This window comes from Carassius gibelio, chromosome B3 (assembly GCF_023724105.1).
Source record: "Carassius gibelio isolate Cgi1373 ecotype wild population from Czech Republic chromosome B3, carGib1.2-hapl.c, whole genome shotgun sequence".
NCBI lineage: Eukaryota > Metazoa > Chordata > Actinopteri > Cypriniformes > Cyprinidae > Carassius > Carassius gibelio.
Genome location: NC_068398.1, coordinates 9037214 through 9055384, shown reverse-complemented (window position 1 = coordinate 9055384; position 18171 = coordinate 9037214). Strand labels below are relative to the sequence as shown.

Below are 18171 nucleotides of genomic sequence, written 5' to 3'. Positions count from 1 at the left end.
TAAAAGAATGCAAACAGGACGAATGTGGAGAGAGAGAGAGAGAGAGAGAGAGATGCTTCTTGTGGCGACTGACCTCATTAGCAGAAACTCCCTTTGTGACAGTACAAAGCTATGCTAAATATTGACCACACACAGACTCGCAGTTTACAACATCTCTAGTGACACTCGCAGGGTAAAACTGCCACAATAATTCTGCACGGGAAGAAAGACGAGTGAAACTTCCAGCTGGGGACAGCCTTCACTGCACACACACACACACACTTGCTGTGTAACTGCCCAGACAAACATCCTCGGGCCAAGTCAGTTAAGGCTATTCATTAGCCAGCCACTTTTCCTCCTCGTTCCTGGTGAGAGTGTGTGTTTGTACGAGAGCGCTTACGACATCGCCGCTGCCAGAGCAAACACACCTGTGTGGAAGCTGTCAAGTGCCTCCCAAAAGCGGCCCACATCACAGCCAAACATCGCCGCTTCCTGTGGGCCGGAGTTTAACAGCTCACAACAACATAACAGCTTCAAATTATACAGTGTTGATGAGCGTACAGGATTGATACAGTATAACGTCATGCGCTCATTCGCTCCACTCTAAATGAACCGAGTCTGACTGTTGGAGAAACAGCACCTCTCACAGGATAGAGAGTGAAACTGCAGGGTCGAGGTCTTCTGTTCTAGTACACTACTGTTCAAAAGTGTTAACATATAGACTTGTATTCAGCAGGAATGCATTCAGTTGATCAAAAGTGTCAGTAAAGGCATTTATAATGTTGCAAAAAGGCTTATTTCAAATAAATGCTGTTCATTTGAATTTTGTTATGCATCAAAAAATACAGATTTTTTTTGTGTGCAGGAAAATATGAAGCAGCACAACTGTTTTCAGCAGTGATAATAATCAGAAGTTTCTTGAGCACAAAATCAGAATTTGATAATGATTTCTGAAGGATAATGTGACACTGAAGACAGCTTTGATCACAAGAATTAATTTATTATTTAAATTATATTAAAATGAAAAATAGACATTTTAAATTGTAATAATAATAATTCACAATATTTCATTTTTTTAAGAATTTTTTTGTGAAATAAAATTTGAGATTTCAAATTAATTGATTTTGATCAAACACACATCACTCTCATCAGGATTAATCAAATCAGAAATATTTAAAACTAATATAAATTACAAATAAACATAAAAATTACTAAAATTAAAATTAAAATAAAATTTAATTTGAAATATTATTCACAAATTATAATAATATATAATTCTGAAATAACACTTTGTAAATCTACCTCAATGTAGTTGAAAGCATCATCATACTAAATGAAATATTTCATAAACAAGTGCAGGAATTTCACCCTGGAGCACAAAGTGGCACAGGTATATTTGTAGCAATAGCCAAAAGTATGTTGTATTGGTCATAATTACAGATTTTTCTTTTATGCCAAAAATCATTAGGATTTTAATATCCTACTTTGGTAAAGAACAGGTTCCATGAAGATATTTTGTACATTTCCTCATGTAAATACAGTTATTAGTAATATAAATTGCTAGGAACTTCATCTGGACGACACTGAAGGCGATATTCTCAATATTTAGATTTTTTTGCACCCTCAGATTCCAGATTTTCAAAAAGTTGTATCTCGGCCAAATATTTTCCTACCATACATCAACGGAAAGCTTATTCATTCAGCTTTAAGATGATGTATCAATCTCAATTTCGCAACAATTGACCCTTAAGACTTGTTTTGTGGTCCAGGGTTACAAATAAAAGGGTAGGTGCAGAGGTTTGTGTATTCATGTCATTTACACAGTGTTCTCTATAACTCTTAGATGCCGTGTAGAATTAAATCAACTGTGAAAGAGGATTGTCAGGTAAATGCTGTTGAATAATGAGCAAAGAGGCCAACGATTAATGCCTAATCCACATATGTTCATGAAGAGCGGCTCTCGTTCTCGGTTTATCTCTGGCTCTTCTGAAGAGTGCATCATTTGAGCTCATATCTGAAGGAAAAGGACAGCCACCTGGTGTGGGAGCATTTGAGCAGATTATGAGGCAGATCTAAGAGTCAAAGGTGTCCTCCATTAGCCTGAGCTCTGAAGCTGTGATTCGGGTTCATCCGATACAGCCGCAGCGTTACGTCACCCGCAAACTTCCTCTGCTCCCCATTTCCTCTGCCTAAAACAGACCGGGACAAAATAAACTGGCCTTACAAGACCTCTGCTGCGTGTGTGGCCTATCAGGTAGACTATGAGCTGTGCTATTTAAAAACACTCCAAATCAAAAGGCTGATGAACAGGACGACTTGCTTCAATCTTTACTTCGGTTTTATGTGCTGTTTTAACTAAAAGGTAGTCAGAAACAGAAAAGATCGGATGGAATTCAGAAATGACTATTTGTACATTCGGAGGAGCTTTACTGAGAAGTTCATTAATGATCTGATGCACTTTGTTGTTTCCAAAGATGTTCACTGTCCATCAGCACTGGGATATGAGAGCAAAGGCCAGAGGCTGCTGGGTCAAGGGTCAAGGGTCAAAGGCCAGAAGGGTCATTACTCGATGCTTAATTGGTGGATTACCCCAGCTGCATGCTCTACTTTATTTGAACACAAGGACACACACACACACACACACACACACACACACACTAACTAGCACTGGATTAACCAAATCTGTCTGTAGAAAAAAATATAAGAAATAATAATTTAACTGCTTTCATGAATAGGCAAAATCCAGTGATAATATATATATATATATATATATATATATATATATATATATATATATATATATATATATATATATATATATATATATATGTAAATATTTAAAAAATAAATAATTTTAGAATGATGTATTTAACATTGGTAGTAATATATATATATATATATATATATATATATATATATATATATATATATATATATATATATATATATATTAGGGGTGCTCCGATCACGATCGGCCGATCGTTAATGCGCATTTCGTCAGTAAAGCCGGTTTTCTAATCAGCGGTTAATTCCATCAGGTGCGTGATTTCTCATAGAGCAGCTGTTACTACACAGAGCCGTTGTTAACTGAGAAGATGGGCCAATAAACACTGAAAATTAACGTGATTTGCGCATCTTCTCTATTAACAACGGCTCTGTGTAGTAACAGCTGCTCTATGAGAAATCACGCACCTGATGGAATTAATCGCTGATTAGAGAACCGGCTTTACTGACGAGATGCGCATAACGATCGGCCGATCGTGATCGGAGCACCTCTAATATATATATATATATATATATATATATATATATATATATATATATATATATATATATATTTAAATAAACATTTTTTAACAATGTTTTTACATTGGCAGTAATATATATATATATTATGTAAAAAAAAATTGCTGCATAATATTTTTTTTGGAAACTGTGATATAAATATATTTTTTAGGATTCTTTGATAAATAGGTAAATAAGTTCCAAAGAACAGACTTTATTTGAAATGGAAATCATTTACTTAATTTCTTAAAAAAAAAAAAAAAAAAAAAAAAAGTTCCTGCTCCCACACTTTTGAATGCTAGTGTAATTTCAGTGTGTGTTAGGAAGTGAATCAGCTCCTGTACTTTCACAGTGTCACATTCTGACCTTTCTGTTTCAGACTGTGCATCTGCACTGCATTAATTGTCGACTGCTATAAGAACTTCTCTGAAAACCCAACACCATCCGTGTGCTCGGGCAGGCTGCAGCATGCAGTTTCATGCACTGATTTAACGGCCAAATCTAGATACTGTACATCAAAGTCATCCCTAAAATTGTGCCACGAGGAGGAAAAATCTTTGCTCATACATAATGGAAACCTTTAGTTATCAATTGGTATTTTACTGCTAGTACAAAATGCAATTATGAGAACGAACACAAGTACCAACAAGCCAACATGAACTAAAAATAATATCACTGCATGTTCATACGATTCCCAGCCAAAGTTAATAAGCAGCGTATTATTAGTGGTGCTTGTTTAACTACAACACTGTTGCTAATAACAAAATACCTCAAATTGTGAGGCTTTTTTGAGAAGAGCTCTCTTCATTTTCTAAACTATGCATGATTTTTACCTGACAGAGGAAAAACCACAAGATAATTAAAAGATTTACATTAAGGGAAGGACCAGTACCATATTTACAGGAAAGAGTATCATGAAGACTTAGGGGTGAGCACTTTTCAACTAATAAGAATAAATAAATGATAAAAATTGTACAATAAATTAAACAACTACTACAAGTATACCCAATCTTACCTGGATACAGTAAAGTGATATGTACTGTAAAGAAAATCTCAACTGCAAGACTGGTACTGCATTTTGTTAAAAAATAATGAGAAATAGATTTTCAACACTGATAATAAATCAGTATATTATTAGAATGATTTCTGAAGTATCATGAGACGCTGAAGACTGGAGTAATGGCTGATGTAAATTCAGCACTGCATCACAGAAAGCATGATATTTTAAAGTATAGTAAAATAGGAAAACACTAGGGGTGGCACGGTTCAACTTTTTCACGGTTCGGTTTGTTTCACGCTTTTAGAGTCACGGTTTTCGGTACAGTTCGGTATGTGCTATGTTTATGGAAAAACTATACTTTCTAATAAAAAAAGAAGAATATTCTATCCAACTACAAGCAACAGCACAAATAAATAAAATAGAGTAAAGATACAAACAATAAACTGTGATTTTCAGGGTTTTTTATTTATTTTTTTAGGTAGGTCTAGCATACGTTTTTAGGTACAGAAATTTTATAAAGTAATCAAATGTAAAACAGCATTGCATATTGGACTCTATAAATTAAAGATTGTTCTTTATTGAAGTTATAAAAGCTTTTTAATCAAGAGCAGTGAGTGATTTCTTTGTTGTTGTTCGATTAATATAAGAGAATGCACTGATACAGTGGCCGGCGTTCAGCCGGCTATGTCTGCTGTAGGATACGTACTAAGACGGGCACTTTTACACATTTTTTGTCTGAATTTGTCCATTAGAGAGAGCTTAATATTTGTGCGCATTCTGAGGTGCGGGTTTTGACACTTTGAATGAGCGCATGCACAAATCTTCTCACTGCGCGTGCGAGCTCGCGTCCTCTGCCTCTTAAATGTTTAAACTGACAAAGCTTAAATGAGTTTAGTTTAAACAAATTAACGTGTGCTGTTCAGGTCTCATCTGTGTGTGCGCTTTCAGCACCCGGATGATGACAGAATAAATGACTGCTCATATTCCAGCATAAGACGTTCACATTGAACAAGATTGCATGATCTGTCCAAGGTTTTTTTTTTTTTTCCTCATCGCTATTGTTTTAATGTCTGGGAATCCAGAATGCGCTTGCATCAACAGAAACATATATTAGTTGAACCCAGTTTGTTTTACGTGCTATTTATAGCAAACCATATTACAGATTCTTTGTCAGATTGAAGCTGAACAACGGTCCTGAACGTGCTGAACCGTGTGGGCTGAACCGAACGGTTCAGGTTTTTTTCAGCGAACCCTGCCACCCCAAGAAAACACTATTAAAAAATTGCACTAATATTTCACAATATAAACATTTTTCTGTATTTTTTATCAAATAAATACAGCCTTGATGAGTATAAGGCTGATCCGTTAAAAAACAAAGCGTACTGATCTCAAACTTTTGAACGGCAGTGTATAACAGGGATGCACCGATGTCTTGCCTGCCAAAACCCTTAGAGTCGAAATGTTGCGGTCTTATACATTTTTGAGAGCAGTAGTGGCAGTGTTGAAGATTTTTGTTTACTAGGTGCGTCAGTGTCACATTTGCAGATTACAGGTTTTATTTAATTTTGGAAACTATTTAATTATTTTGCCAAGAGAAAAACGTTTTCTCAATATTTTAATTTTTTTGCACCCTCAGATTCCAGATTTTCAAATAGTTGTATGTTGGCCAAATATTGTCCGATCCTAATAAACCATACATCAATGTGCAGATCATCAGCTTTCAGGTGATGTATGAATCTCAATTTTGAACAATTGACACTTAAGACCGGATTTTGTGTGTCCAGGGTCACATATATTGTCAAAAGCACTAAATTAATTTGAACTTGATTAAAATTTTGACTCTTTTCAGTAACATAATAATCCAGAACATTCTAGCAAGCGCATAGCAACACACTACATCCACTCTGAACATCCCAGAACAGGCGAGCATCACATTTCTTCAGAAATTTTCATCACAATTTCCTCCGAAAATGTCAAATTTAAATTGAAAAATGAAGTTCAGGCACAGCGAAACGACCTGCATGACTGACGAAGATAGCTAACGTGCACATGTGACGACAGACTTGAGGTTCTCCAGAGACCGATCCATCCATCCAGTGAAGAATGTGAACACATTACCCTTCACTCAGTCATTTGTCCTTGTCTTTCTCTGTATTAAAAATTCTACCAGCTTTTTTATTTAAAGAGTTTCTAGGCTAAACAAAAGCTGAAGCATTTTTTGGTTTTTGACAAAGTTCTTCATAATCCACCTTTCTTTCTTTACTTGAACCGCATATGAAACTCAATAGCCACACTAGCTAGCATTACAAAAGCGTGACTGTCTACTTTAAAGGTCATTTTTAATAGTACTGTCTGCTCCGCAGGTGCGAGACACAGCTGTTCCCCACAATCACGGTGTGAAGTTTATATCAGATATGAGCAGGAAACCAGATAGCCATTATGCTGAGAGCAGGTTAACATTATAAAGGGGAGCTGAACAGATGTGTTTGGACGCGATAAACCAACTACGACTTATCAGGAGACATCGAAACCGTTTAAAATCAAACTAACCATGCTTTCACTACATTTGATTGCATTATGTTACCCTACTTTGGAGCTGTGATGATGTTATACAAAGAAAACATTATTTTACATGCTAATCTCCACAAGCTTATCGCGCTAATTCTAGAAAGCATGACGTACACGCTCACGGTGACTTGTTTCATGTACGTGCAGACATGTGTACGCAAAACCACAACACACTGTCTGCAAAAATAGACGGACAATGTCTCTGTAGGTACAGTATCTATGGTTCACTGCAGCTCAGGCGCTCGTTGCTGCTGATTGCTGGTATTTTGTCTTTTAATTAGAAGACAAAGCTCGGTTGTTTGAGATGCTGCAGGGCCCCTGTTCAAGTCTGGGAGAGTTGGGGCCGCAGAGAGGACGCTGCTAGTGCAAAACAAGGCTCTGAAGGTTCACAGTCCATGTGTGGTTGTGGATAAAATAAGATGTTCGGTAACACTTTCTTTTAAGGTGTCCTTGTTAAACATAATGCATAATTACATGCAATGTACCCTACGTCAAACCCTAATCATATAGTAAGTACATGTAGCTCATTAATATTAACCAGTTCTTAAATGTATGATTACACTGTAAGGACAGCTTTAAATAAAATGAAAATAGATTTTTCAAAAATTGTGAGTTTAAGACATATGCAATGGAATAAAGTAATTAAAGGAAGTATGATATTATCAAAAATAACATATAAACTGAAAATAATAAGGTGAACCGCGCAAAACCTGTCAAGAGCAGGTCATATTTCACCCTTTAAATTACTAAAAAGTTCAAGTTTGCATAAAGAAAATGAAGCCCATTTAGGTAAAAATAAAAGAAATAAAAAACATAATTTTTAGCACTATAATATTATTTTGCGATATCAAACTAACATGTAATGATTAATGATGTAATGATAATCTCATTTTTATATTTTAACTTTCAGTCTCAAATTCTTACAGCAGTGCAATAAATATTATTACTCTTATGACTGTAATACAAAAACTAAATGTGTTATTATGATGTTTGTCATACTGTCGTTTCATTTTATGCTCACTTTCTATTACTGTTTTACATCAATAAGAATGAACACTTAAAAGGGCATGACAAAAAAATAGTTTGCATGAAGATAATGAAGCCCATTTTAGGAAAATACTTTTTGCATTGTTGTATGTATTTAATATTACTTAGATTTTAATATGATTAAATTCATAAAGCAGTACAGTAAACAATACTACACCAAGAAATGTGTCATGTGTTTTTTTTATTTTATGCTGACTTTTTATTAATATTTTACTTTAATGAGAATAACCATTGAAAATAATGAGAAATGACCAAAAAGGGAGTTTTTATTAAGAAAATAAAGCCCATTTTAGGAAAATATAGATTTTGTATATGTGTGACTACTATGTCATATTAATTGTATTTAATATTTGTAACTTTTCACTGTTATGCAAAAAAATAAAAAAAATAAAAAAATCATCAAAAATAACTATGAATTGGCCGAATTACAGAATTACGAAACTGGTTCAAACCTGGTTATGCAAGTAAAACAGGCAAAGAAATGTAAAGCCTAAATATCTCAACGAGTCGAACCTTGAACACATGTACAGTATAAAGGCCATCTGAACACAAGAATTTCTCTTTACTGAAAGAACATCACAAAATAGATGAATAGAAAGATTATATTTTGTGCTTACAAAACCAGCTTCTATTACTGACTCATATGTGTCTCATGCTGACTTAACTCCCAAGGTCAAGTTCAGCATCAGACTGTGCATTAAATTTGCCAATGAGCTATTCCCATACCACCATGAGGTAATTGCTTTTATTTGCCATGGCAACAAAACCACAGCAGACAACAAATAGCTGGTAGGGTGGACCCTAGGGTGGGCTGTTACAATATCTGCCATCTAGCTGTAATGTTCAGCTCCAGCGGTGATTGCATCTGCCCGTGTGTCTCCAGTGATTATAACAAGAAGGTCTTACTGACTGCAGCATTATAAAGCAAACAGTGTATGGCATGTTCTACTATATATGGCCATATGTGTGAATGCCTGCAAGAGCCAACAGTCAAATCTGTGCCAGTGCTGATTACATTTGCAAAGCATATGACTCCCACCCACCTACTGTATGCCACTGCTTTTTACATCTAACTGCACTGTGCACAACTCTGGGGTTGTACAGTGGCTATAGATCGAGACTGAGAATGGCAAATCTATTGTAAATTTAATTGAAATTTCAATTAAAAATTTTTTTATTACCATTCAAATGGTTGGTATCAGAAAGATTTTTTTGTTTTTGAAAGAAGTTATGTCCTTTACATTCACCCAGGAAGTAAAAAATTAATTAAGATAAATGTTTTTTTTGTTTTTGTTTTTTTTGAATCAGTGTTATTTTAGCGCATCAATGAGATACTATAATACTTTTTATTAAAATCTTGAAATACTTTTTATATTTTCCATTTATATTTATAGTAACAATTTCAGTCATTTATTGTGGGTTGTTGTAATTTTGTAAATTTTTTGTTCATTTTATTAATCTATTTAGTTAATTTATTTTAACATCAGCATATATTTAAATGTAAATTCAAATAAGAAATGTTGCCATGTTGACTTTAAAAAACCCTGTTTTTTATATATATATTATTTCAGTCCGGTTAAGATGTGTTTTTTTTAAAAAATGGTTTTAGTTTTAATCTTAATTTGTACACTGATTTAAATATAGTCTATATCTTTATTTTTGTAATAAAAAATATCTATTAAAATAATCAATTAATTCATTACTTGTGTGATGTTTATGGCATTCATCTTTTAATGTTGTTTCATCTTTTCTTAAATCTTAGTAAATATTGTTTTATTTTATTTTATGTATTAATATTACTAAATTTATTTTTATTATTGTTTATTTTACTTTATGTATTTATTTATTATTTTTCTTTGGTCTACTAGGGGGTGGGATGGGTATATATTATAAATTATATATATATATATATATATAAAAATGGGTTGGGATGGGTATATATATATATATATATATATATATATATATATATATATATTTCCTTATTTATTCAACAGGCAATAATAAAAAATGTAAGTGTTCACTGTCTGGCGAAATCCAGACTGCTCTAAATGCATCTGCAACATGTCAGACTAACATAATTCTATAAAACAATGAAATGATCCTGACATAAAGTCATTATCCTGTCATTTACCAGATACCGCAGAGTGATGTTTGGTATGACCACATCAAGCGTGTTGTTTTGACAGTATCACAGACACACACGCAGAAAACTGGACACTGTGTGCGGCTGTCGCCAGGAGCAAACACTCTGTAACCATAGAAACAACATTAATGTTCTCCACGAGTCTGAGTCAGAACTTTGAGGAGCGTTCTGGAGCTTTCCGAAGAGAAATGAGAAATGATGATGCACTGCACAAATTCAGTCTTTTCCCACTAAATCTGCCTGTAATTCTGATAAATGGTGACTGTGATATATTCACAGCGGCCAAAGAATTATATCAATCTTAAAACACGATAACACGCATCTGCAGTCCCTGGCAAGAAGGCCTGATAATAAGTGTGGTGAATTTCCAGCTGAGCGCAGACGGGATGTTTTGAGCGCTCGGGCCGTTTCGTGTGTTCTCATTGAGGCTTTAAAAGCAGAAAGCCGAGAGCTGGTTCCCTTCATGGTGGATCTGTGTGGATAATGGATTCTCCTCAGCAATGAAACCGTATTCCGGGCACAGAGACGGAGCAACCTGAGCGAAATTCCTGGTGGACTGGGAGAGGCTTTTTTTTCTGCTCGTTGTTGTTTAGGGTTTGTGGCATCCCCTGGACTCGAAAGCCAAAACGAAACAATCTGAGCAACTCTATTTCCCCACACCCACATTAAAACACACTTTCCACTAGGCTCAGACACAATGCCTTGTTTTATTTCGACGCGGGCTGCCATGGTGACGAGAGCAACAGAGCGAATACAGTGGCTACTCACAAGCCCCTCTGACACGACTCACACCCTCACCCCGCCAAACACACACAAGACCAGCGCTGACGACAAGAAACAAGCTGCTAACAGCACAAGCCCATTCAGAAGACCTCGCCATGGCCACATACACACTGCAGCTTCACCTTCTTGTGCTTCATCCTGTTCTCTACACACTGTTCAGCAGAATATGGGAGCGACAGACGTACTGAATTGACCCTTCACTGGGAGTTTGATTGACAGGCGCTCTGACGAACCATAACGCAGAATCCACCAAACAAATCAGACAGGACAGTAGATTAACTTCGCTGGACTTGAACTTGAACAACTGTGTATATTAATGTCTTTCCGCAGTTGAAGATATCTTCTGGTGTTCAAGATACAAGATACCTTCTGGTGTTCATTCATGTTTATTTCCTGCTGAACTAGTAAAGAGGAAGAGATGATCGCTTCATGTGCCGCTTGAACTGAGGGAACACAGTGATCTGAACGATACATTAAAGAGCCACAAAATGGTTTTTATTGTTTGAACTTCTTAAATCACAGGAAACGGTTTGACACAGTGTTACCAGATCTTGCTAGTAAACAAACAACAACAACAACAACAACAAAAACACAAATAAGAAAATGCCCATAATAAACTTTGATCCTGGAAATATGCCACATACAGAAATATCCCAATTTGCACCCAATTACTCTATGAACTTCATAAACTGGATCACTTTGTGAGCCGAGCCCAAACAGCAAAACCGAATGACGCTTAATATGCATCGCTCAAATAAGTGAACATAACAACCTTCAAGAGCATGGGGATCCACTCAAATATTTAAATGCGGTTGTCACTCCTGAATCTTTTCAGTGTTTCCGTGGCCAATAAGAACTATAGTGTGGATAAGGCCACGTTCACACAGCAGAATACAGATTTGAGCCATTAATACGGTCGCGTTCACACACATTTCAGCTATTTACATGAGTGAAAACTGTGTTCTAGAATCAAAAACACGCTCATAAATTATCAGGACTTACAGTACAACCGTGTTTTTAGGCATGTGTGAACAAAACCGTACTCGCGTCACACATTGATCTAGTCTCCTGACAGTTTCGTGGGTATGTGTGCAACTCAAATGTTGGTTAATCAAGATCTGATAACTTGTGTCATGTCAAAGGTGATAAAAGTGAGCCATTTAGGACATCAGCATCTTTGATACTTAAGCTGCTGTGTGAACAGGAAGTTTTGAGACTCACACCTATAAGCAAAAGCGGTTGTCAATCCCAAACACTGACGGTGTGAGCGTAGCCTTATATACTTATTAAACCAGTCAACAAACAACCTCCGATGATGTGCATTTACCTTCTCTCATTGTCATCCAGATGGGCAAACAGCACGTTCTTAGAGATGGCTTTGGCCAGGGCGGTCATTGTCTTGTAGTCCTTTGGGATGACCTATAAGCAAAGAAAACAACTTACTAGATGAATACTCATAAAAATAATTCTTAATATTTACTGGCATTTTCAATTTTCTGTGTATTTTCTCAGTAATTTGTGACTGTTGTGCTTGTGACAAATGTGCTTGTGACAAATTGTGGATGTTACTAAGCAGTTTCTGAGGTGTAGGGTTAGAAAGGGTTAAAAACGAATGTGAAAATACAGCAGTGACTCTGGTCTATTAATGATGGGGCGACTGAGACACTAATCCAAACTGTATCTGCTTTTCTAACCTTTCTGACGTAGCTGACGGCGTCCTCCTCTGTGTAGACCTCGGCGCTGACCCCGCCTCTCCGGCGCCGGGCCTTCACCACCGGGTTCGGAGGAGGAGGGGACACTTCATCATCGTGAGAGTCCGACTGCGAGTTGGACTTCTGACGGGCCATGATCTGCTTGCATTCTTCCTGTGGAGAGAGGAAGTGAAGGATACCTGAGATTAAACATCCATCTGACAACATCGAGACCATCTGGATTTTCATTTCCATCGCACAGGACACACAGTTAAAACAGTGGACGCTAAGAGGGTGAAACTACCATTACAAATCCCGATTACGGATCATAAAATCGAAGAGACCGAAACCTACTGTGAGCACAGAAAGCAGACACAACAGCACTGAGATTTCACTGGACGAGCGAGAGAGAGACAGTGAGAGATTCCCGTATGGAAGAGGGAAGAACAATAAAGCTGCGTGTCACAGCACAAACGATGTGTTGTGTGTGTGTGTGTGTGTGTGTGTGTGTGTGTGTGTGTGTGAGAACAAGATGTGTACTAGTCAGAGAGGGTACACTCAGTCTTACTGCACTGTACATTCACTGCATATATGGGGTGGACAGAAAAACACAGACTCCTCATAATATACATATTATAAATACACATAAACACATTCATATATCCATTTATACAATATGCAAATGTTTAAACTAGTAATTTATTGTGAAAATAAATGTGCAAAATAAGCTGACAGCTAAAAACTTTATGAAAAATATTTTTGCTTTAACATTTTTTGTTTTATTTGTCCATTGAAATGTAGAGAATACATTTGTTTCCAAGAAATGTACATTTTAATATAATTGTATATGATGCAACATCTACTTTAATTTCACGGCTCTCAATCAAAGTTTGATTTGTGGCCGTTGGTCTATGACATCCTGGCCCCTGTAAAACTGATATCAGTCTGTTAATCCCACAATTAAAACCTTTACAGGGTATAAAAGGATAAAGTGTTAGTAAAACGTTTGTAAAACATCCCAACAAGGCACAAATACCAAAGTGAAGGCAGGCAGATGCAAAGGAACAGCTGGGCACATGCCATACACAGATGCACACAAACCACACACATGCTCTCTCTCAAGCTTCAGACAGCCATCACCAGGCCTGAGTGTGAACTAACACAGAACGAGTCCAAACGTACACTGAAATCTATGAAATCATAAAACACGTGTAAGACGTAGAAAATCATCTTGCCCACAATGCATCGACGCACATACTCAAATATTAAATAAGCAGCCCATCGCAAACACAAAACAAAAGTGTTCTAAGTGTCTATACAAAACAATTCAAGTACATGAGGTTGTAACCAAACACAATTTAATCAAATGGTAAGAACTACAAGAACACACTGAAGGCAAAACACACTGATTTATCATCAAATCTGAATGACAGTTTCGCATTGAAGGTCACAAAAAAATAAAAAATGATTCATTTAAATGACACTGAAGCAAAAAATAAGAAGAATAATGTTCCATTATTGCATTAAAATTGCTGTTTAATACAATGTTGAAGATTATCACCTGTTCTGCTATTTACAGTTCTTTATAAAGATATTTATTTATTCATCAAGAATAATGCCCCCCAATATTAAAAACGTATAAACAGAACAAAGTCATAAACAAATGCTTTGTGAAACAGTTTGACTGAATCATAAAATATAATCAGTTCTAATCATTTGTAAATTCGATCTCCCTGCACAAAAAGAATACATAAAATAAAATAAACAAAAAGAAAAACTGTAATCCACATATACATTCCAACAAAAGGAATGCTGTAAAAGTGCACATATAGGCCTAATCTACTCTACCATTCATTTGTTTGGGGTCAATACATGAATTATTAATAGTTGTGCTGCTTCAATTTTTTTTTTTTTTTTGCGGAAAGTGATTTTTTTTTTTTAATTCTTAGATGAATAGAAAGTCCAAAGGCATTTTATTTGAAATACAAATCTTTCGTAAAATTCTAAATCTCTATACAATTTAAAGTGCCCTTGCTAAGTAAAAGTATTCATGTATATATATATATAAAAATTATATATATATATATATATATATATATATATATATATATATATATATATATATATATATATATATATATATATATATATATATATATATATATATATATAAAGAAAGAAATCTTAAATAATAAAAAAGTAAATAAAAAAGGCGCCAAACGTTTGGATGGCAGTGTATGTTTGGGCTTAAAGGGGCCCTATTTTAAATTTGTGCAACATTTTATTTTTATTTCTATCATTTGCTGGCTAACCTCCATATACTGTACAGGACTGAAATTAGTATGCAACTGGTACATGAGCAAGAGGACAAGTTATTGGCTGATGCTAATCTAGCTGACATGAAGAACACTTCACTAATACTTGTGCATCCCTAAGTAACATCAGTACATTTAAAAAAATATATATATTATCCTGTAATCATTTGCTCACCCTCATGTTGCCTTCTGCCCTACATAAAGCTTTTAATCCGGCACATCTTTTATATACACAACATTCAGAATAGAGGACAAACACAGAGTTGAGGGTGAATATCTTTAGCAGCCTGTGGAATCTGATCTTCCTTAATGAACAGAAGGTGCCAGACAGAGAGAATGTGTGCGCAATTAAACCCCATCTATGAGTGAGATGCAAGTGGGTCAGTAAACATCGTTCACCCAGCGGCTCAATCTCTGATGATGACACTGAATGACCCCAGAAACACAAGCTCTCATCATGAGGAGAAGACGAGGACAGTGGCTCTCTTCTTGCAGACGTCTTGTGCTGCGTTCAGTATCAGTCCATCTGATCGTGTCTTATGAATACACAATCCCTTCGGCTGTCTGATGCTCTACCTAAACCAACAGTAGCTCAGCAGAAACACATTCCTAACAAAAGGCCGAGCCCAAAGCGTCTGCCAGACTGAAAAAGCCTGTTGTTCCTGGAGCACATGATCAAAGAAGATGTTTGGTTGCAGCTGAGTGTGGATGCGGTTACTGGCACCTCCAGCTAAACGAATGACTGCTGTGACTTTCATACGGTCGGTACACCGAGTCTGAGATTGGGCAACAACATCAAACAGCATCAGCATGCCTCCTAATTATTTACTGAGGGGGAGCGGGAATGTTGATTGTAGTTCTTAACAATTGCGGCTCATTAAAGTTCCTCTTACATAAAGTACACTACTGTTTGAGTTTAGTGTTTGTTGGGGTTTTTTCTTTTTTCTTTTTTGAGCAAGGATGCATTAAATTGACCAAAAGTGATGATAAATATGTTACAAAATATATATGGTTTGAAAAGATTTTTATTTCAAATTGTTTTCAACGTTGACTTGAATGATTCATTGCTGCTGAAAAAAATCAGCTTTGCAACACAGGAATGAATTAAACAGTAAAATGCATTCAAATACAAAACAGTTATTTTAGCTGGTAACAATATCTCACAATAAATAAATATGGTTTTAAACAGATACTGTGTTATTATAATAAGCAAAAGCATAATGAAATATAATTATGTGTGCAGCATTTTATTTTTTATTTATGTGTTTGGCTAACCTCTATGTAACGGAGTAAGAGGACACTTTATTGGCTGATGCCACTTTCAAAACAGCCAAATATTGCCTAGTTGACATATAGGTAAATAATATCAGAATATTAATACTTGACTTAACTAACAGTCTAACAAATTAGCCTAGAGTTTAACAGATATTGTCTTAATAAATAATCAAAACATAATGAAACATGGAAATGGTGTGCTAAATACTTCTTAAAACTAAATTTAACGAGCTACAGCAAAAATAAAAGAACACAGCAAAATTATTCTAAAACTCTTTTTTTTTTTATCTTTATCCTTAAAATATAATTGTTAAGAGACTGAGATTTACTGTTGATTCAGCATACAAATAAATGTGTTAAACAGGTTGTTTTGCCAAGTTGCTATAAATCTATAAAAGCCCTACTTTATCCAAAATCCATTTTAAAACCTGCAAGTAAACATCACGGCTTCTTCACAGATCCTGATAAAGTGTACCATCCACTCAGTTCACACACTCTGCAGCTGCACCAGCAAAAGAAGCGTTAAAGAAACCAATGATTTCTCATTCTAAAACATGCAATTATTTCTCACAAGTCTGGTATCTATCTATTGTGCTTCACTTGCCAATAATTAAAACACATAAAGAACCTCACTTATGAGTGCTAACACAATGACAGTTAATGATCGTGGATGTTTGTGGGAAGGAGAATACATTCATCAACACCGTATCACAGTGCATTCAGCCAGACTTTTTTTTTTTCAAACCAATATACAGTACATTAATTATAGGAACAATCCCCACCGGAGCATCCTGAGGTTAAGTGCCAGGCCAAATGGGACGACAATGATCTCAATAACTCTCCAGCTCCGGCTTCTCCAGCTCCATGGGACTAAAGCGACATCCTTCGCACCAGCAGCCCAGATCCCTAACCATCACCCTTTCCAATACAAATGCATAACTCATTCAAACACAACCAGCACCAGAGCAAGTACAGTCGGAGTAACGCACCTTCTCCAGCTTTTCGAAGTGTTCCCGCAGGAACTTCATAGGCCGCTCGGGCTTGGCGATGCACAGGTTGACGATGCACTCTTTGAGGATCTGCTGGATGTTGTGCTTCTGCACGAAAACCTCGCAGCCTTTCAGACTTTCGTCTTCTTCCAGATTGGAGGAGGAGGTGGCCATCTTATCTTCTATCACTGCTGCAGGAGAAGAGAGTGAAGGAGGGGGAAGAGAAGAGATATTTATTATTAAGTCTGTGTGACTTGTTCTCTCAGATGATAAGCTGCTGCCTGAGTAATGAAATACATATTCAGTATGCATGCGTTGGTCAATCAATCATTTATTGCAAAAACACAGCGCCTAGATAGATAGATAGATAGATAGATAAACATGACATTATGACTAAATCATAGTGATGATGATGATGATGATGATGAAGACAGGCCATTCTTTCTGTATGTTACTTATTTACATTTCACCTCCGCCACTGATACACAACAACCGTTTAAAGATCACCGGAAACTGTCGAATCAATCCTCATTCTCGACGTAACGTTATACGTTCACGAAACCGGTACCGCATTCAGTCGTGCGTGAAAACCGACGCTTCGGTGTGTCGGTGGAGCATCACTCCGTGATCACCTGTTTACCGCTTTTATCACCGCTTATACGCTTCTAAACACAAACCTATGCGGTTTGTGAACAATTTTAGCCCTTTAATATCCTGAAAACTGCGTCTGTTGCAATATTAAGCTAAAAACAGTCGCGTGTCAGTGTGTTTACCTTTCATTCGTCTTACCGTTACGAGGCGGAGATGCGGGGCTCGCGCTCGGGGATGTTGCTTGTTTGGTCCTGCTGCTGCTGCTCGCGAGCGCTATGACGTCAATACGTCTCCCGATTGGACGCAGACGTTATGGTCCGCAATGAAACACGTAATTTTAAAGATCAGAAAAGACCTTGAACTGTTTTGTAGATGTTGGTGGGTTGAGACTGTTATGTTTTATCTTAGAGTTATTCATTTATTTTCTATAGTACGCGGATGCAGCCAATCAGCGTCATTGTGGGGGTGTGCGTCACTCAGAACAGCACGCACGCTTTCAGAG

At 36.3% G+C, this 18171-nt stretch overlaps 1 protein-coding gene across 3 annotated transcripts in view; it reads right to left on the bottom strand.

Annotated features, from left to right (window-relative positions):
* The window catches only part of LOC127952831 (cAMP-dependent protein kinase type I-beta regulatory subunit), a 54734-nt gene extending 36720 nt beyond the window's left edge, over positions 1-18014 (bottom strand). Inside the window, exons 1-4 of one of the 3 annotated variants that reach the window (XM_052551671.1) lie at positions 17868-18014; positions 17079-17269; positions 12503-12673; positions 12136-12227 (exon numbers count right to left, since the gene is read on the bottom strand). In XM_052551671.1, the coding sequence (XP_052407631.1) occupies positions 12136-12227; positions 12503-12673; positions 17079-17252 (437 nt within the window). In that variant the 5' untranslated portion in view covers positions 17253-17269; positions 17868-18014. Of the gene's footprint in view, positions 1-12135; positions 12228-12502; positions 12674-17078; positions 17270-17851 lie in introns of all 3 variants that reach the window. The other 2 variants (XM_052551672.1, XM_052551670.1) reach the window with 2 other exon arrangements.
* Positions 18015-18171: the final 157 nt, after the last annotated feature.